At 39.2% G+C, this 27,507-nt stretch overlaps 1 protein-coding gene across 4 annotated transcripts in view; it reads left to right on the top strand.

Annotated features, from left to right (window-relative positions):
- Positions 1-27,507, top strand: part of GALNT1 (polypeptide N-acetylgalactosaminyltransferase 1) — a 1,910,365-nt gene that overhangs the window by 435,386 nt on the left and 1,447,472 nt on the right. For all 4 annotated transcript variants that reach the window (XM_044065104.1, XM_044065106.1, XM_044065102.1 and 1 more), the window contains exon 3: positions 18,516-18,684. In XM_044065104.1, coding sequence (XP_043921039.1) covers positions 18,516-18,684 — 169 coding nt within the window. The remainder of the gene's footprint in view (positions 1-18,515; positions 18,685-27,507) is intronic.

Below are 27,507 nucleotides of genomic sequence, written 5' to 3'. Positions count from 1 at the left end.
CATACACACAATATGCTCTTTCAGCTAACAACTTCTGATGTAGAATACCACTCCAGTTGCTTATTTGTGCTTTCATAAAATTAATGCAGTCTGTTACTTCTAGCTTCTCTGGTATAGCTGAAAATCTCAGAGTTTCCCTCTGTGCTCTGTCCTTTAATTCTATTATTTTTGAAACCTCTCTTTCTGCACAGTCTCATATTCAGCCAGCCTTTTCTTCATTTCAATCTGTTTTTTGCAGTTTTATCCCCTTATGTGAATATGTTTAAAGATTTTTCCATTTTTTCCAGACTTTAGTTATTTGAGTTGATATACTCCTTCAGTTTTTCATTTATTTTAATTAGTTGTGTGTACATTGGACTTATTATTTTGTCTAGATTACTGGAAGTCATGTCTTGCACCAAAGCTGGAATTTGCACTGCTTTTTGCTAAACAGCTGCATAATTCTTCCCAGTCAGTCTTTACCCCTCACCTTTTGTGATCAGTTTTCTTTCAGGTTCTCTGAAATTTTTTTTTGCTGGCATCAAGGCAGTGCACTTAGCCAGTTACTGAAATTTACCCCAAAAGAGAAGTTCACTGGCTCTCTTTTCTGAGTTTTTCACACTGGGAGAGTTGAAATTAAGCTGTTACTCAATGTGCAGCCATCTTGGAAGTCCAGTAATTCTGACAGTTACTGTTTAGTAAGTAGACTGCCTGGATGCCAGCAAAGAAGAAACTTAGAGAGCATGAAGTAAAATCAACTAGAAAAGGTGGAGAGAAAACATTAACTGAGAAGACTCTTACAGCTGTTGAGCAAAAAGTATTTTTTAAGCTCCAGCTTTACTACAAGAAATGGTTCCCAGTAATTTAGAGGAAAAAAATAAATCAAATGTGCTCAGAGCTGATAAAAAATAAACAAAACTTCGAAGGAGTATATCAACTCAAATAATAAAAGTCTGGAAAATGGAAGAAGCTTTAAACAGCTATTTAGATGAACTGATAAAAAAAAATCAGAGGTCAAAATGAAGAAAAGGATGGCCAAGTATAAGATTACTCAAGAAAAGCGGTTTCAAAAAATGGTAGAGTTGAAGGATAGAGTGCGCAGAGAAAGCGTGAGATTTTTTGATGTACCAGAGAACCTGGAAGGAACAGACCTTATTAATGTTATGAAAGCACTACAATGGTTACTCTGCTTCTCATTCTTCTGGTAATAAAGTCCATAGAGGGACTTTGCCAGTGAAAAGTTTTCCAAAGGAAAATCCTTGAGATTGAAACAAAAAAAAAGCACAGTTTACTAGACTAATCAGGACTTACTTGAACCAGAGTCTGGTGTTGGGAGATGGTGATGAGGAAGATGACTAACATCACTGAAATTTGTGCTTTACAGTCTTACATATATTCACTAATCAAATTAGTATGGCTGTACAAGGAAAAAGTGGCCAAGAAAGCTTTTGATGACTTTGTCAAACTTGGGAATGAAAGGAATATACCCCACTTTGTCATTAATGTTTGAAAGGACACTAAAAAGAAAAAAAAGAAGGAAAATGGAGTAACTGTAAGTAAAACAATTTAACAGTATTTGTGCAATACGTTTTATGATATAAATTGCATGTGATATATAGTAAAGCATTTTCATTGATTGTTGTATGTGATAAAGATGGTAAACAAGAACTTTTTTCGGTTTAGTTTTAAGGGATGTGGGCATTGCAGTATAAAAAGGGAAGAAGGGCTGGACAAAAGCATGTTCAAGTTAATGGTCTATATTAATTATATCGAAAAATAATTCCAGTGAATGACAGCGTGTCGAACACAAACCAGCAAACGTTTTTCTAAGGGGAAGGGAATTACTTGTCCCCCACACTGACTATAACACAAACTACATTATATCAAACCTACCAAAATGGAGGGGTGTGTCCCCCCTACTTTTATCTACCAACACTTGAGATTGCACTACAGTGGGTAAAAGGGCAAATTTCCTAATGCTGGGCAACTAACGCCCTTCTCTTAGAAAAAACTTTCACTGATTTGTGTTTGTTGAATGGCCGTTCACTGGAATTCGTTTTTGACAAATTAATATAGACCCCAAGTTAATATGCTGCAATTTTTGGCTGTTAGGAAGGAGAATGTGGTGTAAAGGTGCACTGATTATAATATATGTAGAGTTGAGAGAGTCTATATCACATGGTCAGAGTTTTATAACTTCGAACACGGAATGTTCAAACCATTCCGTTCGAAGTTACAAAACTTAGACTAGTAATAAAAAAAAAAAAAAAAAAAGTAAAAACAAAATAAACTTGTAAGCAGGGGGACAAGCCACCCTGGACCCTCCACACCCTACGCTGCTTAAATATACCAACTCCGAGATCGCACCACATTGAAATGAACGGAAACCTCCCCTTACAGAGATTTCTGTTTATTTGTTCGAACTTCTACAAGTTCAAACTTATGGTCTTGACCATATGGGGTTCTAACTTGTACAAGACTATGTGATAGGCACCCGAGTTGAGATGCTTTCTCTTACTTTTGTATAGGTAAATATCTAAATTACTGCCCTTTGTTTAATCTAATAAAAATCTCTTTTGTAAGCATGTGTGCTGTAAAAATAAAAGAACACTGAAAGTGATGAAATGTTTTTCTTTGGCAAATAAATTTTCAATGAGAGTTGATGTCTGCAGCTAGGGGCAGCTGTACATTCTTTTATGTTTCAATGGAAGACCAGCTGACTACAGGTCCAGGTAATAAATCTTAAGTTCTGGGCATTGCTATGAGAAACAAAATTAAAAGGTACAAGTCAAGCAGCTTAGTGTAAAAAAAAAAAAAAAAAAAGTTTGAAATTATTGGAAGTGAATATGAGATGGTCTTCGTGGTATCTAAGTACTTTGATGCATTCACTGGAACAGTGTATAATTTAGTTTTATTTAAAGATAACCAGTGCACGTTTTCTTAAGACTACAAGTTAATGTTAACTGAAAGTATACAAGATATATAATTTTTTTTTTTACATCTGGAAGGGGAATAATGATAAGACCAGAGCAGACAGCAATTAGTGTAAGTAGGAACACAGGGTGTAACATGCACTTTAACATGGATCTTGTTAATTTTAGGTTTGGAAATGTCTGTGGATGCAGCTGTCAGTTTTGGGAAATTGTTCCTATCAGGAGGGTTAAGCTTTATTATTTGAAGATGTATGCAGTTTTGTGTGTTTCAAGCTAATAGGTTATGGGGTGTTTTTTTTTTTGGATGGTTTTCAGTAAAACAAATGACATAGGTCCAAATGGAGATGTCAAAAAACAACTGTATAAAGGATAACCTGCCAAACATGTAACACAAATGCTGGAAATATACATTTAAAAAGCTGACAAATATAATAAGTGAGTATAATAACTTATAATGGCTACAATAATCATATTTGGGAACATGAATGGCATCACAGTTATAGGTAAAAGGTAAGAGCATCAAATTATAGTAAGAGATGCAGAGTGCACATAGCAATGCTACAGGAGACACATTTGGAAAGAAGTGAGCATGTGAATTTGTTAAAGAAAGGATTTCAGGATGAATGTTCAGCAGAATAACGGAGACAAAGGAAAGGGGAAATACATGCAGTAATTGTTAGAGAAGTTCAGTAGTGATAGAAGGAAAATAATAATAGTGGTAGATTTGTGGTATTAAGCGGCTACTGGCAAGGGAGGAGAATTATTCTGGAATGTATTTATATACCCCTTAAAACTGCTGTTTTGGAGCTTAATAACATTTTGGAAGAAATGGTCAGCCTTCAGCAGTGACTACCTGCAGGTGGTGACCAGAACTTGATTTACAACAGTGAGGAGATATCAGGGGACCTAGAAGGGAAAATATAATAAAAGAGGATAGATTTCTGAAGAAATGTATGAAAATATCTTGGAATATTATTTCAGGCAACAAAATTAACTGTGACACGTGGTTGGCCACCTTACTGGATCATTGGTTGATGCATCTGTCTTGTACTAATGTCTGCAATTTCTCCTCTGCATCTTAGCATCTTTGCCAGGAACTACATATAATCTTAGTTATGTTACTTTGGCATCAGTTACAGCTTCACGTTTCATGCTTTCTGTGGCTTTTGGATTCTTCCTTGAATCTCCGGCCTGCATGTCTGGTAGTCTTGTTCCTTTCACGGTGCTGTTTTTTTTTCCTGGGATAATTTCTTTCCAACATTTATTTGTACTTTATGTTGATTTTTAAGCATCAACAATGTGGTTCACATAGGTAGGTGATCTGTTTTTCAACCATGTGCCAGTCAGTAGTTGAGACGTTGAGAGAGTGAGTCCCTGAAATGGAGTATCCCAATATTCTAGAACTGTAGGATGACAATTCTTATAGCTTTTCTACAGCTCTTTCATCAGATTCTACACCATTTGAATAGTTCTCTCAACGTGACTATTAGACTGAGGATACTACATGTCTGACTTTTCTCACATGTGCCCAGATTTTCTGCATTCCTGGTTTGTGTATTGTAGTCCACTGCCAAGTGTGAGAGTACTGGGTTTCTGATGTCTAGAAAATGCAATATTTAATGCACTGATCGCACTTGTCCTTATGCCTGTCAGTTTCATTATTCCAGAGAGCCTGGAGTAATAGCCCACGCATGCTAGGTACATGACTTTTATGAAGTGAAATGTATTTATACCCAGTTTGCTCCATGGTGACTCAGATCTGTGAATGCTAGTTTTTCTTCCTTTGGATTCAAGTAACAGTCTCAAGATTTTTTTTTTAATATGCTTTAAAAGATTATGTGCTGTGTCCAAACGAACAGTTTACCACAGACATCTTCATAGAGTTTCTCAAGTTGATAACAGTTCTTGAGCTTTTCTCTTTTCAACATCTGCAAGTGATTTTGCTGTTGGGGCATTTGCAACATACTTTTTAAAAATGCTTTAATTTTTATTAACTTCATACATTCTTGAACATGGGCACACGTAGTTTTTGAAAAGGAAAAACATTGTAAAGATTTTTCATTACTTCATGGATTATACAATTATGTTTTCTTTTTTTAACAATTATCATTCACTCTAACATTACACAATTACTCTTAACATTACAAAATTACTCAAGTCCTGCATTCTCGTAAATTTCACTCATCTTTCTGAATATTATTCTGCATGTATTCCCACAAATTCTATTTCTATGAAATGTGTGCTTACTCTCTCTTAAAAATGCCACCCTCATTTATTTTGTCTCCCTTTATAGTGTTCAATATTTCAGTTTTAGATGGTTTAAATTTTGATTTCCATTTTCTAGTAATTGCTTGTTTGGCAGCCAAAAGCCTTAAAATTAGCAAGGCCTCAACTGTGTCTAGGCAATTCAGGTCTTCTGTCCCAGCTCAAAAGAATAATATCCTTAGTTAAAATCATTTGCTCCTGTGACATTTCGACAAGGTACTCTAGGTAATTTTTAAAATTTGCCAACTTGTTATATTTCCAAAAAAAGTTTCTAACTCTCTTTCCCATCACCCATCCAGATGTTATCCATGTGAAGAAAAAATCTCTGTAGGTCACTTCAGTTATAAAAATACCTATATAAACAATCCTACCCAGAAATCCTAATCTCATTGTTATGTCCCGAAAAGACTTCAAGTGCTTCAAAATATTCCACAATCTTCTGCAAATAACGTTAACTTTTCTTGATTATAATATTGTTTATGTAGTTGAATTTGCAAGTCCCTTATTTTCTTTGTCAGCTGCTCTGTAATTTAAAGCAAATAATTAGAAGTAAGTAGGACACCCCTACCTAGTTCTTCTGTTCATACACAGCGATGGACCCTCCTGTCTAAATTCTTCAGCTTCTTAGGTCTTATTAAAATTTATCTTGTTCATAGCTCAGCTCCCACTCCACGTCTTGCTGTAACACCTTTCTTAGAGGCATAATTATTGCAGATTTATTAGGTACAGAATTTGCAAAGTATGGCATCACTCCTTCAGAACTCTGTTTTGTCTGCTTGCTTTCTGGGTTGGTATTTACAGAACTTCATGGATAATTTTCTGATTCCCGTTTTTACATCGTCTGACATTTGAATCTGATTGGTGCATTTAAGACTTGTCATTTTTGTTTTACAGTTGCTTTTACTTAGATTAAAATTAAGAAGTCTTAATCGGTTTGCCAGCTTTATCAGTCTGTTTTGCCATTCTTCTGGTTGACCTCGCCAATACATCATATATTTGTCATTTTTCAAGCATTTGTGCCTTGGCAACTGCTCCTTGGAATGCCTCTGCTGATAATGAAATACCAAATGGGCATCTGAGGGATCCTTTGCCTTCATAGCGGAGTAATAAATGTACACGGTTTGGAATTTGCTTCATCCTGTTTTATCTGCCAGAAGCCTTGGCTTGCATTTAGTGCTGAGGAAGAAAAAGCATTTGACATTCTTCAGACCACTTCAACTGTAGATAAAGGGTAATACTCATAATTACTTTGTTCAGAAATTGTGGCTCAGTACAAGCAAGTCTTGCCTTTCTTTACAGCAGTGATCAGAATGTTTACCCATTCTGGTTGTTGTAATTGTATATGAATGACACTAGACATTCCTCTTGCACATAGAGTGCTACAGGTTCTTTTCTGGCATCACATGTCATGAGCCACAGTAACAGTTTTTTTTTCTGTATGTGATATTGTTCTGGCAAGACCAATTATCCTTTTTGTAGTTCAATGTAGTAGTTAAAATGTTTTTATGATAGTATGTTTGATTTGAAAACATCCAGTCTTTGCATTAATGTTATGAATTTTTTTACTATTCCTTGCTTCTCACAAGCTACACAACTCAAAGTATTAGTATAATTTACCTTTTTAGGTTTTTCATTTTTTTTTTAACTAGGTAACTGCAGGGGACTGCTAGTGTCCAGAGAACAAGTGGTATGAAGAACAATGAGAAGGCTAATGATTAGCAGCCACACAGGAAAAGTAACCTAGAAACAATATGTGCAGTAAATGGGCAAAACTAAATGAGGGACATAATGATACTCTTCGTAAAACTGTGTAATAATAAATGCTCTGAGAATATGTAGGTAAGAACTTTAGCCTCTGATTCAGCATTGGAAAAGTCTAACTTTGATAACAGTTCTTTTAGTTTTGAAGTAAAAATTATTCTTTTGTCTTCTCTTTTAGTGGTCTTAGGTGGTGAAAAGTCCATAAAACCTAGATGATAAATGAGATTCTGTGCATACATCCCTTTTTTGTGACTTGTATAAGGTTATCACAGTGGAGCTTGGGTCTTCAATTGATATATGCTACTATAGAGTAATTGAAGGACATTGATTAGATGTTTCAGTTCATGCCAGACTAGTTTTCCTGAGTCAATGGCAGCTGTATTCTCTCCTTTGGGATTAAGTAGTACTCTTAATAGTATTAAAGTAGTCCTCCTTAAAACTGGGAAGAGGCAAGATCATCAAATTAGTGAACATAATTATCTCAAGTACAAACTTGGAGAGTAAGAATTCTTAAACAACCTTCCTTGTAAAGAGGTTGGGCAAGAATATATTTAACTCTGTGGAGGATGGAAGCAGCCAGGGAGTGTGTATGTGTACATCTATATCTGAAAATATATGTGGACATATTTTTATGTTTAAAAGATACACATGTGCACACATATGCATATATGTAATTATTGTCACAATACTGAACCCCACAGTCTTGAAAATAGTCATCCCAAAACAGTAATGTCAAAAGACAAAAACGCTGAAGACCACAATGTCTAAAAATGTTGCTACCAAATCCTCCTGTGAGTATGAACCTATGAACAGTTGCTGCCATGTATCCTGCAGAGGTGTTGACAGTGGAACAAATGCTGATATGGATCCTGTAGGGTGGAAAAGTCCAGGAGTTTGATATTGTGGTCTTCAACTATTTGGTCATGTTCATCATGTTTCACTGTTGCAGTCATTACAGTTGGGTTATCCTGCTGGCAGGCTACCCGCAGTCGGCCTGAATTCCAAAGTCTAGGTCCGACATCGGTTGCTGTCGCCTCCTCCCTGACGTCAGTGCGCCAGGGGTATAAAAGATGCAGCCGATGCCATTTTCTTCAGTCTTTCTTGCCGCGCGGTGCCCGAAGCAAAAGTAGTTCACAAGTGCCGGTCGGCCGACTCCTGAGATTTTCGTGTTCGAATTTCAGATCCGAAGTCTTCATTAAAAGCTAAGTACCTCGTTGGGGAAACATTTTTCTTGCTCCAGACCGGTGTCAGAAAAAGTTAATAATTGTATTTCTTGTGGGAAGCAAATACCTCATAAGGACTTCCATTCTTACTGTATTCCTTGCCTAGGCCCTGATCACAACGTTGCTAATTGCCAATTTTGCATTTCACTATTTTTGGCAGAAGATTTAATTACAAGATGTCGCCGGATAGCCATCCGACTACCGCAATTCAAAAGAAACGCAAAGAAAAAGAAAAGGACAGGCATCCGAGGTCCAAAACTGATGATGAGGCTTCTTCTAAGCCAGTCGCCGGTTCTTAGTGAGGTGCTTTCGCAGCCCCTGACGCCCGCTACTTTAGAGCCGCAGGCCGCTTCCGACTCCCACGTGGAGCCAACTAGGCCGCAGGAAACCCAAGGTATTGAAACCTCGGAAACTATTCCCTCAGATGGGTCCGGAGCCGCTGAGCAGGCATCTGCTCCTGAGGGTGTTTTCAGGCCTACACAGTTGTATGTTAAAACTACTTCGGCTTCAAAGGCAAAGACTAAAGCATCTCTAAAGACAAAGAAACAAGTACAACAGCCCCATGGACAGGCCTCCATGCCTAAAAAAACAGATGCTTAAAATGACCGAAGACCTAATTACTTTGATCAGGGATTCCCATCCCCCTCCTGATAAGAGGCCTAGGCAAGAGAACAGAATATGAATCTTCAGATCAAGTTTCCATTTCTTCTGATTCTTCTTCTGATCAGGAATACTCTCTTCCTCCCTATGAGGATTCTGATGCTGAAGAATCTATCCCTTTTTGCCTCTCCTCTGAGGATTATTCTTTTGAGGAAACTCTGCATACCATGAGGGGGCATTTCCACTGGGAGAGCCAAGATTATTCAGAATCTAAGAAAAGGCTCAGTGACTTCCTTTTACTACCTCAGCACAGGCCCCTTGCTATTCCACCTGTGTTAGACATTGTAGATGTATTTTCAGAGTCCAGTCTGACTCCCGACTCTTTACCTCCAGCTCCTGTTAAGTCAGACAGATACTACAGGGTTTCTGATTCACATAAATTTCTTTTTAAGAACCCTGCTGCTGACCCAGAAACTATCTCTCAGGGTCCCAAACGGGTCAAGGCTTCCACTGCAAAAAACCCTACCCCCTCTGACCGGGATTCTAGGGCACTGGACAGATGGGGAAAAAAATATTTACACTTCTGCTACCTTGGCTATAAGGGCTTTAAATTGTCAGTTTCATATGCTTAAATATCAGCAATATATTATGTCACTGCTTAAACAGAAAATGTTGATAAATTCTGAATGTGCAGAAAACAAAGAAATGCAGGATTTATTGCATGCAACTGAACAAGTGGGAAAGCATACTTTGCAATGTGGTTTTGATTCTCTGGAGGCCTCCTGCAAGGCTGCTGTTACGGGTTCTGTCATTAGGAGGCATGCTTGGTTAAAGGAACAGAATCTGCCTGATCATGTTAAAGCAAAATTATTAGATGCTCCATTATAGCATGATACCTTGTTTGGTGTTAAAGCAGAGGAGGTGGTGAAGAAAATGGAGGACAAAGCTAAATCTATGCAAACAGTCAAGGATTTCTTACAGGTACAGCCTCCAAGATTTAGCAAGCACTGGCCTACAAAGAATTGGCCTTTCCAGTCTCAAACAGGCCACAAAGAGGCAGATACAGACGCCCTAGAGGCAGATCCCAGCCCCAAGGCTCATACAGGTCTAAACAGTGGGGTACTTCTACCTCCAAAAGCGGAGAAGACAAATCACAGCCATACAGGAAACAGTCCCAATGACTTCCCCCTGCCTGCACCAAGCACTTATCTTCTGGCAGCACCTTTAGGGGGAAAACGAGCACTTTTTTCTCAAAATTGGCATTGGCACGTAATAACCCAGGACAAATGGGTCTTGGATATAGTGTCACAAGGCTACAGGTTTCACTTTCACACCCTGCCAAGGACAAACAGTTTGTCAGACCTGCCAAAAAAATCAGTGGGCAGAGGCACAAAAGCAAGTGTCATCCCTCATGGACATGAGGGCCATTCAGCAAGTACCACAGCAAGAGCAGGGACAAGGATTTTACTCAAGACTGTTCTTGGTACCCAGAAAGGGCAAAGCCTGGAGGTCAATACTGGACCTATCTATTCTAAACACATATCTGGATATTCCAAGATTCAAAATGTTGACTCTGCAGCAGCTTCTGCCCATGCTGGGCAAGAAGGCTTGGCTTGTGAGTTTGGACCTAAAAGAGGCATACCTGCATGTCCCAATCAGACAATCATGCAGAAGATACCTCAGATTCATAGCTGGCTCAATGCACTACCAATTCTCTGCACTGCCCTTTGGCTTATCTACTGCTCCCAGGGTCTTCACAAAATGCCTGGCTCCAGTAATTGCATTTTGCAGACAAAGAGGAATACAGATATATCCTTACTTGGACGACTGCCTTATTCAAGCAGAGACCAAAGACATTCTGTTAAAGCATCTGGCGTTTGTATAAAGATTACTAATTTGCCTAGGGTGCAGAGTAAACGGAAAGAAATCAAAACTAGTACCCTCTCAAGAGATAATATTCCTGGGTGCAAGCTTAAATACAACTGCCCAGATGGCTTATCTCACGCCAGACAAAGGCAACTGACTACTTATTTCAAAATGGTGGCAACAAAGGCCCAGTTTTCTGCAAGAAATATTCTGCAGGCTTTGGGCTTCATGGCATCCTGCATTCTGCTAATTCCATATGCAAGACTGCATATGAGGAAACTTCAATGGTATCTAAAAAGTGTTTGGACTCAACATTGCCACAGCCTGGAAACAATAATTACCCTCATTCCCTGCCTGCAACAGGAGTTTCGATGGTGGGCAAAGGCCTGTCACCACAACAAGGGGCAGCCATTCGCTTTACCCACAGCCAGGCAGATATTAACAACAGATGCATCAGATTATGCCTGGGGGGCCCACATGGCAGGGAGATGTATTCAGGGCACATGGTCCATAAGCCAAATGCATCTACATATCAACCAAAAAGAGATGCTAGCTGTTCGGAATGCCCTGACAGCCTTCAAGGATCTACTTCATCGGGGACAACTACTGATAAAGACGGACAATACTACAGTCATGTGGTACATAAACAAGCAGGGAGGCACTCATTCCTAGCCCCTATGCAGACTAGCCATGAATTTGTGGGACACAGCATTGACTTACCAAGTACATCTGCAGGCACAATTCCTGCCAGGAAAGATAAATACTCTGGCAGACGAACTAAGCAGAAACCTCATGGATCCCCACGAGTGGAAATTGGATCCGCAAGTCTTCAGCATGATAACAAGCAGTTGGGGATGCCCGGACATAGATCTATTTGCCTCCCCTCACAACTGCCAACTGCAGAGATTCTGCACAAGGGCTTATCACAAGCAAGCATGGAAAGTGGATGCTCTATCTTTCAGCTGGAAAACTTAACAATATATGCCTTTTCTCCACTGCCTGTCCTACCCAAGGTACTCCTAAAAGTCAGACAAGAGAAGCCAAAAATGATACTGATTGCCCCAGACTGGCCCCGCCAGCACTGGTACCCAATCCTAAGGAACTTGTCTCAATACCCAGCTTGGACATTACCTCAAATTCCTCACTTACTTTCCCAACACAACAATCAGATCCTGCACAGCCAACTCAAGACCTTAAATCTGGCAGCATGGCGGATAGTGTAGTCATTCAAAACACACCTCTCTCTAAAGCAGTGATGGGTGTTATTTTGGAGGCCAGGAGGCCTAGTACCAGAAAATCTTATGCTGAAAAATGGAAGAGATTCTGTGCTTGGAACCAGGCGTAAGGGATTGACACGGCTGTACCAAATATTCCTCAGATTTTGCAATATTTAACTGAGATGCTGGACAAAGGTCTATCCTTTTCATCAGTTAAGATTCATGCCTCTGCCATTTCAGCTCATTACAATACAGAGCCACCTATTTTTTCTCATCCTTTATTAAGGCAGTACCTCAGAGGAGCCAAAAACTTAAGGCCTCCAAGGAGATCACCAATACCTGCATGGGGCCTCAATTATGTCTTGGAAAAATTCACCGTGCCTCCTTTTGAGCCAGCCGCTACAGCTGATATAAAATTTTTATGATGGAAAACAGCTCTGCTCCTAGCAATAACCTCTGCAAGACGAGTCTCAGAGCTACAGGCACTCATGGCTGTGGAACCATTTATCATTTTCCATCCAGATAGGGTTTGTCTGAGGACAAACCCGACATTTATGCCTAAGGTAGTGTCCAGTGTAACCCTTAACCAAATTATTCATTTGCCTACCTTTTACTGAAACCCTCAGAATAAGGGTGAGAGACTTCTGCATTCTTTGGACATACACAGACAGCTGTGCTTCTATTTGGACAGAACCAAAGCTTTCAGAAAGACTGAGCAATTACTAGTGGCATATGCTGCAGGACCACAAGGAAAGGCTATCTCAAAGCAGACTATTCACTGCATTCGTTTCTGCTATTCACAACATGGCAAATCAGTGCCTAAGGGCATTAGGCCACATTCAACCAGAGCAGCAGCCACTTCAGCAGCCTTCCTCAGAGGAGTACAACCAAAGACATTTTAGAGGCTGCAACTTGGAGTTCAGTGCACACTTTTACAAAGCACTATCACTTGCCACTCTACTCTAAATCCAGGGCAGGCTTTGCCACTGCAGTTCTGCAGGGCCTCATAGCTGCTCCTAATCCTATTTAGCTCCAGCCTCCCAACCTTAGCTTTGGGATTCAACCCAATTGTAATGACTGCAACAGTGAAACACGATGAACATAGTACAGTTGTGTACTTAGCATAAATGTAGATGTTCGAGTGTATTCACTGTTGCAGTCCAGGTTACCCTCCCACCATCCCCCTTATCTTTGCTGGAACTTATCTGTACTTCTCTATTCTATACAACCTATGTGGTGTATTTGCTTGTAGATGATGGAAAAATGTACCTTGGTGCATGCATGCCTTGACATATTTTTAGCCTACGCTTTTGGGGGCACCTGACATGTGGGGCAAGAAAAACTGAAGAAAACGGCGTCGGCTGCATCTTTTATACCCCTGGCGCACTGATGTCAGGGAGAAGGCAACAGCAACCGATGCCGGACCTAGACTTTGGAATTCAGGACGACTGCGGGTAGCCTGCCAGCAAGGTAACCCAATTGTAATGACTGCAACAGTGAATACACTCTAACATCTACATTTATGGTAAGTACACAACTGTACTTTTTGGTATTATGGTCACAGGATTGCGATTTTCAAGACCGTGATAGTAAACATATGTAAGTTTGAGTTCATAGGTATGCAGTATTACAAAAAGGTGTGTGTGTGTGCATAGTACAGATGTTATTGCATGCCCAGAGTGGTGCTGTGAGACATGGGCACCAAGGGTGGATGTTTTACAGTCCTTGACCATGCAATCTCTGCACCTCACAAATGCACTTATAAAATGGGTATCTTTATTTTTGTGCTATTCAAATTTTACATTTATTGGCTTTTATGGTAATTATATGTTTGATTGTCCATGGTTATACTACCTGTTTTTAACCAGTTTGTAGCTGTGTAGGTTTATAACTATTCTTGTGGATTTGAGGTTTGAAATTTTCAAGGTAATTAAAGGGGCTGTCCTGTCAAAAGGTTATGTACAATTGCTCAGCACCAGTTTATAAACCGGTGCTAACCACATAATACCTCAGCTGAGTTTTGGCATGTGAATGAGTCCTGATGAGGAGACAACATATCAGTAGCACAGTGATTCATAAACATGTGTACTGCTTTCCAGTTAACTCATACTTAACAATATTCAAAAGTATAATGATTTTAACAGGAACTCCAAGAAGGCACATATTGGCAGGCAGTAATGCTTCCCCATCATTATTATATAAGGTGATTTGGCTGATAATATGCTTTGTTGTACCTTAAAACTATTCAGTTGTAGTCATTGTGGTGACCGTTCCTGAGAACTGGAAAAAATGGTAATGCACCCATCTTTCTTAAGTTGGTTTTGCTGATAGTGTGCTTATTGTCATTATTTAAATGTGTTACTGTGGTAAGGTTTGTGTTTCTACTTAATATGTATTTTGTATTCATGCAGTGTTTTACTTTTGTGTAGCCTATCATCACATTTACTTGTGCCAAAGAATGCCTGGCAGAGTATTTGTATTGCATCAGTAGAGCAGCTGATCAACTTCTTGCCGATTTACCTTAAAGAACTCTACCCACTATAGCTTATCCAGTATAATTTCTACTAAAACAGTCCGTAACAGAGCAGTATGCTTCCCACATTTGGAAACAGTTGTACATCATTCCAATCCACAAAGTGGGAATTGAACTAAGCATCTGTAAACTTAGACAAGTAGCTATTCTGTCACCATTATCTAAAATACGTGAAAGATGTGTCAACAACCAACTTCTTAATCACCTTAATTACTAGCCCCACCTCAGCATGGTTTGACTGGGTCATATTTCCTGTACAGCCCTTCTGTCCTTCCTAAATGCAATAAACTCCTTAATTGTCAGTTCAACTGCATAACTTTTTCTGAACCTCTCCCAATCTGGCACAGTACCCCACCTGATATTTCTGTGTTGATTGACCCAACTTTATATCTCTAGTTCAGCTGTAATCTGGTTCAAACTCTACCTAATAGAGTAAAAGCTATCACATGTAAAGATACCTTTTCTACTTTTACTGCCATTTCTGTCAGTGTACCACAAAGATCCTCTTTTGGTCCCCTTCTATTTATTATGTTCATTAATGGTATGCATAAAAGTAATAGAACAGGAGTCCAGTGTTCAGTATGCAGATGAACACACTTGAATGTCTCAGCTACCTAGATTTATTACAGTCACAAACTGAATTTGCCTGCTGGAAACTAAAAATCACAGCAAATACTAAACTCCCAAGAAAAATAAAATAATTCTGTTAGGAACCAACACAACTCTCAAAAATGCACCTCCAGTAAACATACTTTCTGCAAATGGTACTGTGAAGATTGGTAGAGAAGGGTGAAGGCTGCCAGCCTAGCCAGATAGAATTTTACAGATAATTCTGTCATTTGTAAATATGAATGTAAACTACAGGCTTGTTGTCTTAAATATAAAGAAATACTGTTACATGTGGAACTGGAAATAAATGTGACAACAGTGCACTCTACTGACAAAAGTAAAACATGCAGTGACCCTTTGAAGAAGCAGTGGTACTGAAAAGTCTAGATGAAGAAATTCTTTCTTTTGTTTTAACCAAGAGTTAAATTGCTAGATTTAAACATGTAAATGTATTTTATTGCTCTGTTCCTGACCAGCTGCAAGATAACAAAAGGAAGATGTTATGAATGTAAATGCAGTTAATGTATAGCCTGGGAACTCCAGGAAAGTGAAAAAGAATTATGTAATGTTTATCAGAACTGCAATAGCAATTTAAACAGAGAGAATCGGAACGCATTAAGCATTTTTGTCTTGATCATCCAACTCACAGCACTCTGCCTGTTTTCTTATGTAAGTTATCTTAGACTTGTGTTTTTTTTTTAGGGATAGCTAGAAGCTAGAAAAATGAAACTAAGTTTTTTTTCTGTGATGTCTGAACTGTACTACTGAATTATTTTAAGTATTTCTGTGTAATCTCTGAACTATTGACTAGCACTGACTGTAAAGTAGAAAGTATTGTCTTGTGGTTTTAATTATTTATTATTAAATATTTTAAACTTTTTAACTATGGCTGGTTTGTGTGGAGATAATTTAAGCTCTAGAGTACATTGTATATTTATAGATTTTACTGTCCAAGTCACTCCAAATAAGCTTTGATTGATTAGTCATACTACCAATTGGATAATAATATTGCACAGTAATAATTGGACACCCTTTTAAGGTCCTTTGAGTAGCTGATAATTATTAGCTGGGTGGTGGCAGGGTACTACCGTATAGTCTGGGTAAAAGGGGCACAGCTGGAGAACCTGTGCCAGCCTTCCCCAGAAATGTCTGTGTGGTTGTATAAACTCTTATCTCAAAGTGTGTGTGTCAGCTGCTTGGGCAGGGACACAAAGCACTGGTTGGACAGAGGGAGTGCTGGAGATTTTGGCTTGCCCAACTAAGCTGAGATCTGGACCCTGTAGCTGTGCCAGTCGGGAGTCTTATTGGGGACCTGGAGAGCAAGGGAGTGACCAGCCCCGGACCGACTGTGATCTCTGTGTGCTCTTAAGGGAAATTGCACTTTACTGTGTGTATTTGTTATCCTTTCCTCATATATGCCCTCTTTGGTCTTGGTGGTTAGGGCTGAGGCTCCTTGATTGCTGGGCCAGGGCACGGGCGTCACAGGTACTACCTTAGATCAGGCTACTGACCTAAAACTTTTAGGGGGAGGGGATCATAAACCACTATCTTAAATTTGATCTTCACATCAACTCTGCCATAGTTTAAAGCTAACCAAAAACTTTATTGTATCGAGTTATGCCATACCTAACTGCCTTAGTACGAACTCAGCTAGCTCCGTCCCTCTTATCAAGCTTGCTGTAAGCAGCTCCTGTCCTAATTTTCCCCCAAATCCCTACCAAATAAAGTAGAACAATAACAAAATATCTTGATTCGCCACTAATGCATAAACTAAAATACACCACTGTTTAGCCTTCAACATCTACTTTAGTTGGAATTTCCCAACTCCATTTCCATAGCATTCTTTACCAGCCAAATAAATGCCCTGCTATTAACAAATTTATCTTCAAGTACACATGCAAGAGACACTTTGGATCACAAGAGCAATGTCAAATCACCACAAGAAAGTAATTGCATCACTCTCTTGTCCTTTGTGTCTGTTTCGAAACTCTAGAACTTCATATCCAGACCCAATAGCAGAATCTAAACCTCTTCCAAAATAAACTAAAGGTATATTTTAACCTTAAAGTGGGAGTGCCTCTGCTGTTCGCAAAAGTTCATTCCAATAATATAGTTACTTTATATATACAGATTACAACTTCAAACTACTAACACAGCCAATACTTGCACTTATCCACTAACTCTTTCTCTGCCACACTAACCACACCTTTCCCTCTTATGTTGTTCCATCACCTACTAAATGTAACTAATATTCAACTTCATTCTTTGTCATGCACTTAGTTACTCTGTCACTCGACTGCATACTCTTCTACTTCCTCCTCTCCTTTCTAACCATCCCCTACCACGTCTACCTACTTACACAACTTTATATCACCCATCCTTGGGTTACACACCTCTGAGCTACATTGCATTCTTGAGACCGCTAATCTTGACTACCAGCATCATCTCTGCTCTTCCAAGATTATATGTCTCTATGTAACAGTTGTACTTTTGTCAATGTCTGCATTATCTGTGCATGATCAGTGCATGTCTATCTAGGCATTTCATACATTTTTCAATACCATCAGTTACACATGCATTGTAGCACTTTCTTTTTAGTGTTTTTTTTTTTTTTTTTTTTTAACGTTAGAGCATATTTATATATGCCTATGTGTATCTATATGTATATGGTCTTTAGGAATTTTTCTCCCTAGGATTCCACTGAAAAGTGACGTCCCACCCAGTTTGGTCCATCTTGGCCAACAAATGGAAATAAGTATATTTGTGTATTGGTGTAGTTTGACTCCTGGCTTTAGAGTGGCTGGTTGTTGTTATGGTGATTATGTTTGCTTCATCTAATTCATTTCTTGTCTCTTCCTAAATTGCTTTACTTTCTTTTTGTGAAATTTTACACTTACTTTAGGATATTACTTTTTTTTATCTTAATAGGTTTTTATGGTTTTTAATCAGGTAAAATTTGGGTTTTAAATGTTTTCAATTTTGTGTGTTTAATTTGTACCACTGGCCTGATTCCTATTTTGTTCTATTTCTTTACTAATTGTGCATCATAATAATAAATCTATTTGAATTGGAAATGTGTATTTCTAGGTTTTTTCATGATTTTTGTATTGATTTATTGGTTTACTTTTGTATTTTTTGGAACATTTCAGTGTTTGACAAGTTTGAATGCTAAATGTTTTTTCAAGATGTTGGCAGTTTGTTGGATTTTCAATTCTATGAGGGTGTAGGGATCTTTGAGCAAGTGTGAAGTTTAAGTGGCCTGCACAGGCATTTTTCTTGTGCATGGAGCATATTTGATGTATGGGTAACCAGTAATTTGACTGGTCAGTTTTCCTAGCCTAAACAAACATGTAGACACACACACATATATATAAAATAAGATGATGCAATTCTCAATAAGGTTCTCTGATCTTACTAATTATTTTTGGGTATAGCACCGATGAATCTGTAATTACAAAGATTCTGCAAGTACATTCTGTCTCTTTTGTATTCAGTGCTACTATATTCACTTTTTTTTTTCTTGTTCTAGATGTAGTACACAAGCCTCAAGAAGGTCCAGGAGAAATGGGAAAGCCAGTCTTGATCCCCAAAGAAAATCAAGAAAAAATGAAAGAAATGTTTAAAGTTAATCAGTTTAATTTAATGGCAAGTGATATGATAGCACTCAACAGATCTTTACCAGATGTCAGGTTGGAAGGGTAAGTACATCTTAAAGTGTTAATTCTGTACTGTTGGAGGAGAATACCGTATTTATACGATGCTGGTACTGAAATAACTTCCTAGCTGATGTGGAGGAAATGTGCATTCATTTATTTAATGTCTTTTGTTAATATTCAATGGTGTCCATTTGCAGTTGCGCCTTTGTATCATATAATACATAGATGTACAGGAGAGCACTACAGGGAAGAAATGAGCACAGAATATTGCATGGTGGTATATAACTATTAACATGTACCTACATGGATAGTCACCCCTTCAGAATGTTTAATTCAACTGTGGTTTATAAGGATTGCCTAATCCTGCTGTTCTTTATGGTTATTTTTCACATTTTATTCTGTGATGTAAGCACTTTGAGTTTCTAACTGTGGTTAACAGGTTGCCCTTCTTAGCATTTTCACTGGTAAGAATGCAGAGATCTGAAGATAAAATGAGCTGTAGCAATGGTTTATTATGTACTGGTCAGTTAGATGGCGCATGTTAACACAAGTGATTTCACAAAAATGACGATTACATAGTGTTTGATTACAGTTTGTTCACTCATTTTTTCTCCATACCCACAGCCACAAAATACCATAGTAGGTATTTGGTCAATTATTTGCATATAACTGCAGTCTAGTACCGCAGTGGTGGTGCTGCGGTAGCGTTGTCGCCTCACAGTAAGACGCTGTCCGGTTCGATTCTCAGCTAGAGCGTCTTCTGTGGAGACATGCGTGAATGGGCGTACCTTCGTTGAAGGTTGAGAGTCAGGCCTGGCAAGCCGGTACGTAAAAATCAACTGCCAATCATTAGCGGACCGGATTTCCACTTTGGCGACCCCTAACTGGGAAAAGCCGAAAGACACAAACAATTTGCATACAACTGCAGTGCATAATTATGGGAAAACCAAATTCTTACATTTTGGTTTCACTATATTAATGTTTATTTTCAAAGTGAATTTTTCCATCTGCAATACCTGGTTAGTAACTTGCCTTTGTAGGAAGTAAGAAACTCCCAAAGAGGTGAAACATTCAATTCATTAGTTTAAATAGTTGAGCAATGTGGGTTCAGTCTTTCATAATATCATGGTAGGGTTTCAGTTCCAAATTTTTCAGGAGACTCTGCTTAACGAAATAATTGCAAAACCAGCCTTCTTTTTATGTCAAAAACTGTATAATTTGGTATTGTTAAGGAGGTTATACCCATCTTCAAGGTTTTGTTACACTTTAGAACTCGGCCAATATACTTTATATTCTTAGAGCAAATGGTGTGATTTTTGTGAAAGTAGTTTTTCTGTATGAGTGGGCATTTTTAAGGTATACTGGACTCTGAAAACACAGCTGTATGTATGTTGTACGTAACATAAAGATGTTAGTATCTGAGACTGTAATATATCGTAATGTGATTATTCCTGCCATGTCATGAGACATAGAATATGCATATTCAGTAAGACTCATCTGCTGCTTTGGTGTCATGATTCAATCAAGGAAAAACTGACCCCACTTTCGGAGTTAGACATGCTGTTACTACATTTTCAGCATGTTTCAAACTTCAGCTGAAACTCTTGTAGGGTTTGTTATGAGGCACTAGGGAATTTGTCTACTGCTGATACCACAGTATGATAGCACAAAGTTGTCTCATTTGAAATAAAAACAAACTTGGAAAACCCAACAAAATTTGTTAAATTAGAAACTATTCTAAAGCAAGACTGCATACTATTAAGTAACAGTTTGTCCAAATTCAGTGCCCTGCCCAACCCAGAGTTTACAACAGCCTGGGCAGTATTATTCACAGAAGCACTGTATAAAAAAATGGCTGCTTAGAGGTTACTGTACCTACCAAAAGTAAGCCTAACAACAAACCACACTGGTGGAATCCTAATTTTAACAGGAAATATAACAAAAGGAAGAGGTCATGTCCAAAGTCAGAAAGAGCAACTCTCATAATGATATTACTTAACTAATAATACTAAACCGGAAACTAATAGGACTAATTAAATGCAACAAGGCCAATTACAAGGTAAGGATAGTTTCTAAAGTTAAAGACAACCACCCAGCCTTCTAAACCTGGCTGTGAAACCTGAGTGGTAACATGCAACAGTGTGCAGAACTGGTAGTGAATGTTAACCACTATCCCTGAGCAGACGGACAATGAATCTACTGGCTGACAAATTCAGCTTAAAGTTTACCCCCCCCCTTGCCACACCTTGTGAAATTCTTACCAGCCCCCCCCCCCCTAACTATCAGCAAGGAGCAGATCCACAGCGGTGCTGAAGAAGGCTAAAAACACAGCTTCATTGGGGTCTGACAATATCCAGGTTGCCTCTTAAATAGCCTGAAACATGATGTATCAAGACCACTTGTCACTTTTTTCAACTGTAGCTTCAAAACAGGCCACATACCAAGAAAAATTGAAGATATAAACCATTATCCCCATTCACAAGGGTGAACCATCAACTGACCTCAGAAACTACAGATCCATTAGTCTGATTTATCTAATATGCAAAGCCATGGAATGAATTCTTATGGAAATGATCAACAAAGATATTGGCCAACTAGCAGCAATGGACTTAATCCAATTTGATTTTGTCAAGGGAAGGGCATGCCTACTTAACCTGATTCTTTGAGAAAGCAACAAGGGCAGTGGATGAAGGGAAAACAGTACATACTGCCTACCTAGACCGGGCTAAGGTTGGACACAATACCCCACTCTGGTATTGAGGACAGATTCACCAAACTAGGGATGAATCCCTACACAACTTGCTGTATTGCTAGCTGGCTTACAAATAAGACTCCGGAAGTAAGGACTGCGAGACAATCTCCATCAAGAGGCAAGTCACCAGTGGAGTACTGCAGGTCTATGCGCTGGGTCCATTCCTGTTTGACATCTACTACTTGGATGCCAAGGCTAATGTCAAGCCTCTAGCTCACCAAGTTTATAGACAACTGCAGATTGGGAGCAGTCGTAAATTCCCCCATTACAGCATTGGATCTGATAGAAATGACTGATGCTAAAGTCACTGATTAAAAGTCAGTGCAAAGAAGTGCATTATAGTGCCTTTTGGGAAAACATCTACCCTAGTAAATTGCTGCATTGATAATACACCTCTAAAAGTTGACTCTTTAGTTAGAAAAAATGGGAGCTTATGTAGACAGTAATCTAATCTTTTACCAGCATGTGGCCAGGCTAGTAAGAAAATCATTTTATGTCACCAAACTTATAAGTAAGGGTATGGCATCCAGGTCCAGGGAAGTTATAGTTCCACTCTACTTATCAGACCCAACAGTGAGTGCAGTGCACTCTTTGGCATGTACGTGACTAGGCATATGCAACAGCTTGAACACCCAGAGACATTCCTAACCAAGAGAATCCAGGGTATTAACATACTGTCTATACAGGTTGCCTTAGAGCCCTGCCTTTGTACTCTGTCTCCCACAGGTTGTTGAGAAGTGATCTGTGCTTGGCATATAACTCATCCTTAAATCCAGCTTTGATGGAGATTTTGCATATCCTCAAAGCGAGCAACACCAGAAGCACTAGATCCAGGGATTTGAACTTTGCTTGTGACATAAATAAAACATGCTGCTGAGACAAGTATGTGACTCAAAGGATCCCCATGCTGTGGAATAGGCTCCAATCCATGTGAAGCAGAGTCCATCTCAACCTTGTTCAAACATAACCTTGACCATTTAATGGGAAGTCATAAATTCATAACTTGGCTGGCCCTTGTGTCTTTTATAGACAGAGACCTACAGTTAACATCCATAACTAACATACCTCCCCACATATCTTTTTAGCAACCTGCTAACAAATATACCCCCCCTCCTCCTAACAAATGTACATACCCCTCCCCCCGCAAATTAAGACGCTAATGTTACAAGGGACACAATAGGGCAGTTGGATTGGATTATGTGGTTAGGCTTATAAAGGCTGTAGTGGTCATTAGCCTAGTATGTACCTATGAACTTGTGAAATTCATCTTTAACTTATAATCAGAGGTCACTGTCTTTTACTTTGAAAAAAATAAGTTCTTCTTTAAAGATTTAAAGTTTTTATCTTTAGAAAGTAATGTTTCATCATCTTGTTGACTTTCTGCAAAATGTCGATCTTCTATCACTGTTGTAGGTGTCTGTATCTGGTATGAGAACTGGTCATCTCTATAGGTGCCACTCCATGATGGTGCTATTGTAAAATGGGTGGCAATATGACATGACCATATTTTGTTTCCTTCTGTGGAACAGAGTTTAATTCAGCTGAAGTTCTTGTATTCTTTATTGCACTTAAAAGTAAACTGCTGCTCATTTCTTTCAGTGTCTGTTTCACAAGCTTTTTCTCACACCCTTTTCAGCCGTGGCTTGGGCCTCCTGGGCAAGAGGAGATGCATACAGCATATATATATATATATATATATATATATATATATATGAACAATCTAATGTATCCAGTAAATATGAACAATTTAATGTAATCAGGTAAATAGCATGATTTTTGTGAGGTGAATGACAGAAAGAGTACCAGGGAAAATCCTTGCCGACATGGGAGTATATGCAGAACTTCACAAAGACAATGATCAGAGGTCATAATTGAAATGCGCATCTTGGACCTATGAGGCAGGTTTCTTAACATACAGTCCCCAAAATACCCAGTCATGGCAGAGAATGTCATCATTTTTTCTTCTCCACTGCCAAGATTATTTGATTCTATGGAACTGAATTTAAATTGAAAATGTGAGTAAACACAGGAAATATTCCAAAGTAAATTTATTGCAGCATATGTTAAACAGATTGCACAATGCTGTGATTGGAAAATAAGACTCCTATTTTTTTTTTCTGTGGAGCACACTGGAATTGGGACTGTTTTGCTCCCCTTTATATTGTCATATGCCTAAACATTCATTCATCCTTTTTATGAAGGTAACCACGTGAATACTGTATGTATTTTTTTTGTTTTGTGGGGAAATAATGTTTCAATTCACATTTTCCCTTGTAATGCAGAGTACTTTGCTGAAAGTGAAGAAGACAAGGCACAAAAGATTGTTTGTTCCATGTGACCCACTCAGCAGTGATTTCACCACCTAATGTGTAAGTAGTGAGAGGGAAATTGTATAGTTAATCCGTCTAAAGCTCCTGACCCTTAACAAGGGCAGGTGTTAATTACAGTCTGAAGTCATCACAACTCTGTGTGGTTGTTATAGTTCAGTGGTTATAGCTTAGATCTTGTTGGAAGGAATCATTGAAGAGCCTTCCTGTAGGAAAAAAATTGACAGCTGCGGATGGACAAAGTATGATATGGTTCACCTGCAGTCATGTTTGGCTACTAAACTGCTGATGTTATTGACAGCAGAAGATCTCAGAGAAGGATAGAGGATAGGAAAGTAAAATGGGTTTGAGGAAGAGGAGTTTTGAGTGAACGTAATTGTGACTCTCTTTGGATGACTGACAAGGACAGTGCCTAAAGGGTAAAGGTATCTGTTCTTATACGGTTTCAGCCAATTGTAGTGCAGTATGTTGCCAGCAAGAATGATGTCAGTGGTATAGATGTGGTGATTTATCACTAAGTAGCATGACATTTAGAGGCAGCTGCACATTTGACTTAAAAATTTGACTTAAAAATGTGAAAGATGCTGTATGTGAGGAGTCTACTGTCTTTTCATCCTGGGTCTGCACCTTTTTGGGACTGTGTTCTGCATCATGAGAGAAATGAAGAAGAGGTTATGATACGTAGTGGTGAAAAATACAAGAAATGGATGCAGCTAAAGCTGTTTTTACCTTTAATATCTTACTTGTAGGTGGATTGGTTCTGCAGTCAGGTTAACCCAGGACTTGAAGGTTTCAAGATTCAACTTTGATAAAGGAGAAGTTTGTGCCTAGTTATTTTTATTCCTTCTGAGAGCCAGATGGTTGCAAATTCTTCTTTAATATTTTGTATTTTCTGTTCTGCAAATGTCCCCATTTTGAGATAATGTTAAATTGCAGTACCTAATGTACTAGTACCCTTTGCTGTTTAATAAGTGCCATGTTTCCCATGGAATCTTGATTTGCCCTCCTCTACTTTATTTTTTTTATGTTACCATTTTTACAGTGGCATTATTAGTTGGGTCCTGATTTTATTAATTTTATTCAAGTTGCGTTTAGTCCATGGCTGTCACTAAAGTATGTATACACTAACTGATGTTCATCATGTTTCACTGTTGCAGTCATTACACTTGGGTTATCCTGCTGGCAGGCTACCCGCAGTCTGCCTGAATTCCAAAGTCCTGGTCCGGCGTCAGTTGCTGTCGCCTCTTCCCTGACGTCAGTGCGCCAGGGGTATAAAGGATGCAGCCGACTCCATTTTCTTCAGTCTTTCTTGCCACGCAGTGCTCGAAGCAAAAGCAGTTCGCAAGTGCTGGTCGGCCGACTCCTGAGATTTTCAAAATTGAATTTCAGATCCGAAGTCTTCTATAAAGCTAAGTACCCCGTTGGGGAAACTTTTTTTTGTTGCTCCAGACCGATGTCAGAAAAAGTTAACAATTGTATTTCTTGTGAAGCAAATACCTCATAAGGATTTTCAGTCTTAACTGTATTCCTTGCCTAGGCCCTGACCACAACATTGCTAGTTGTCAGTTTTGTGCTAGATTTAACCAACACGCTATTAAGCATCGGTACGATTTTGCTTTTCATTACTTTGGCCGAAGGTTTAACTATATAATGCCGTTGGAACAACGGACAACCGGAATTCATAAAAAGCGCAAGGAAAAAGAAAAGGACAGGCATCAGAGGTCCAAAACCGATGACAAAGCCTCTTCTAGGCCAGTCACCGGTTTGCTGGTTCTCAGTGAGGCGCTTTCACAGCCCCTGACACCCGCTACCTCAGAGCCACAGGTCGCCTCCGACTCCCACATGGAGACAGCTAGGCCTCTGGATATTCAAGGTATTGGGCCTTCGGAAACTAATCTCTCAGATGGGTCCAGAGCCGCTGAGCAGGCATCTGCTTCTGAGGGTGTTTTCAGACCTACACAGCTTTATATCAAGCCAACTTCAGCATCCAAGACAAAGACTAAAACAGTTTTAAAGACAAAGAAACAAGTACAGTATTCTCCAGGACAAACTTCCATGCCTAAGAAACAGATGCTCAAAATGGCCGAAGACCTAATTACTTTGATCAGGGGTTCCCATCCCCCTCTTGATAAGAGGCCTAGTCAAGACACTGAATATGATTCCTCTGATCAGGTTTCCATTTCCTCTGACTGCTCTTCAGAACAGGGATACTCTGTTCCTCCCTATGAGGATTCTGATGCTGAAGAATCTATTCCTTCAGCTTCTCCTCCTGAGGATTACTCATTTGGGGAAACCCTGCATACCATGAGGGAGCATTTCCACTGGGAGAGCCAAGATTATTCAGATTCTAAGAAAAGGCTCGGAGACTTTATTCTACTACCTCAGCACAGACCTCTTGCTATTCCATCTGTTCTAGACATTGTAGATGTATTTTCAGAGTCCGGCCTGTCTCCCGACTCTTTACCTCCTGCACCTTTTAAGCCAGACAGATACTACAGGGTTCCAGATTCTCATAAATTTCTATATATATAAAGTACCTACTGATTTTCTTATTGTTTCAGAACATTAGCTGCCCCCCCCCCCCATTCTGTACTTCTAACTGCAATCTGTCTTTAGATGCTGTACTATTTGTATGCTCTGCTGTTTCTCTAGTTCTACTAAACCTTTTCTCTTACAAATTCTTGTCTTCCTAATTTCCACATAACTCCTTGGTAAAATTGGCTTATTTTATTTCAGTAAGACAGGTATGCAAAACAAGCAAGTCAGAGTAACTACTGCCTTTTCTTATTGTTTCTGTAGACTTGCATATCTGTGAAATCAGGGCCAGCCCTTTTCATCATACTACTGCTATCCACCACTTTTCTGGTCTATTCTGATCCTCCCACTCCCCACAAGAACAATTGCAGCGGTCTACAAAAGACTCCCCCTTATCCTCCCACTCTAGGGATCTGTCCTTGTGGAGCCACAGGTGTACTATAGTGTTTGTCCACTAGGTGGCACCCTCTCCACATAATTCCTGTTTCATGACTTCTTTATTTTCACTATCTCTTAATTACTTATTTATTTGGCTGCTTTGATCTATAATAAACTTTATTCTACTCCCCTCTCTCAACTCAAGCCCACCCCATCCCACCTAATCCTTGTCCCCTGGACTTACCTTCAGCTACTAGTGCTCCACAGATTGGTTCTTGTTCACCCTTAGCCTTCCCTTGGGTCTACCCACTCCGTTCGCCCTGCGGGCTCACTCCGCTCCCCTACCCTGCCCCCAATTCCCACCCCCAGCACCTCTACATTTATACCCTTTAGCCACACCCATCACCCCGCCCCAACCAACTAGTAATCTCCTCCCTTCCACACCCACTTCTTACTCCTCCTCTCTTTTCACCAATACTCTTCCATACCTCCCCTCTCTGTCTCCTCCCAAAATTTATAACTCACATACCTAGTAAACTAGCCACCCACAGCATACCTTCCCTCAATATCCTATCCCACTATGCTCTCAAAAGCCATATCCTTCTGTACTCATCTAGTACTGTTCCTCAACATATCCTATATCTACTACCTGACCCTGCCAACTAACTATAACCACACTCCATCCTTTCATACTATTAACCATCTTAACCTACCTGTCTTACATTCACACTTCCCAATCTCTCCATGCTTATACCCCATAAAACACCATCTTTTCTTCTCTTATAAACTTATTACTCCTCACAACTATCCGAACCCTACAACAACTACCTTAAATTTTATTTTATTTATTTTATTTTATTTTACATTTGTTAA

This window comes from Protopterus annectens, chromosome 3.part0 (genome assembly GCF_019279795.1).
Source record: "Protopterus annectens isolate FY-2018-M chromosome 3.part0, PAN1.0, whole genome shotgun sequence".
Lineage (NCBI taxonomy): Eukaryota > Metazoa > Chordata > Ceratodontiformes > Protopteridae > Protopterus > Protopterus annectens.
Note: the sequence above shows the minus strand (reverse complement) of the source record. Positions and strands in the feature narration are given on the sequence as shown.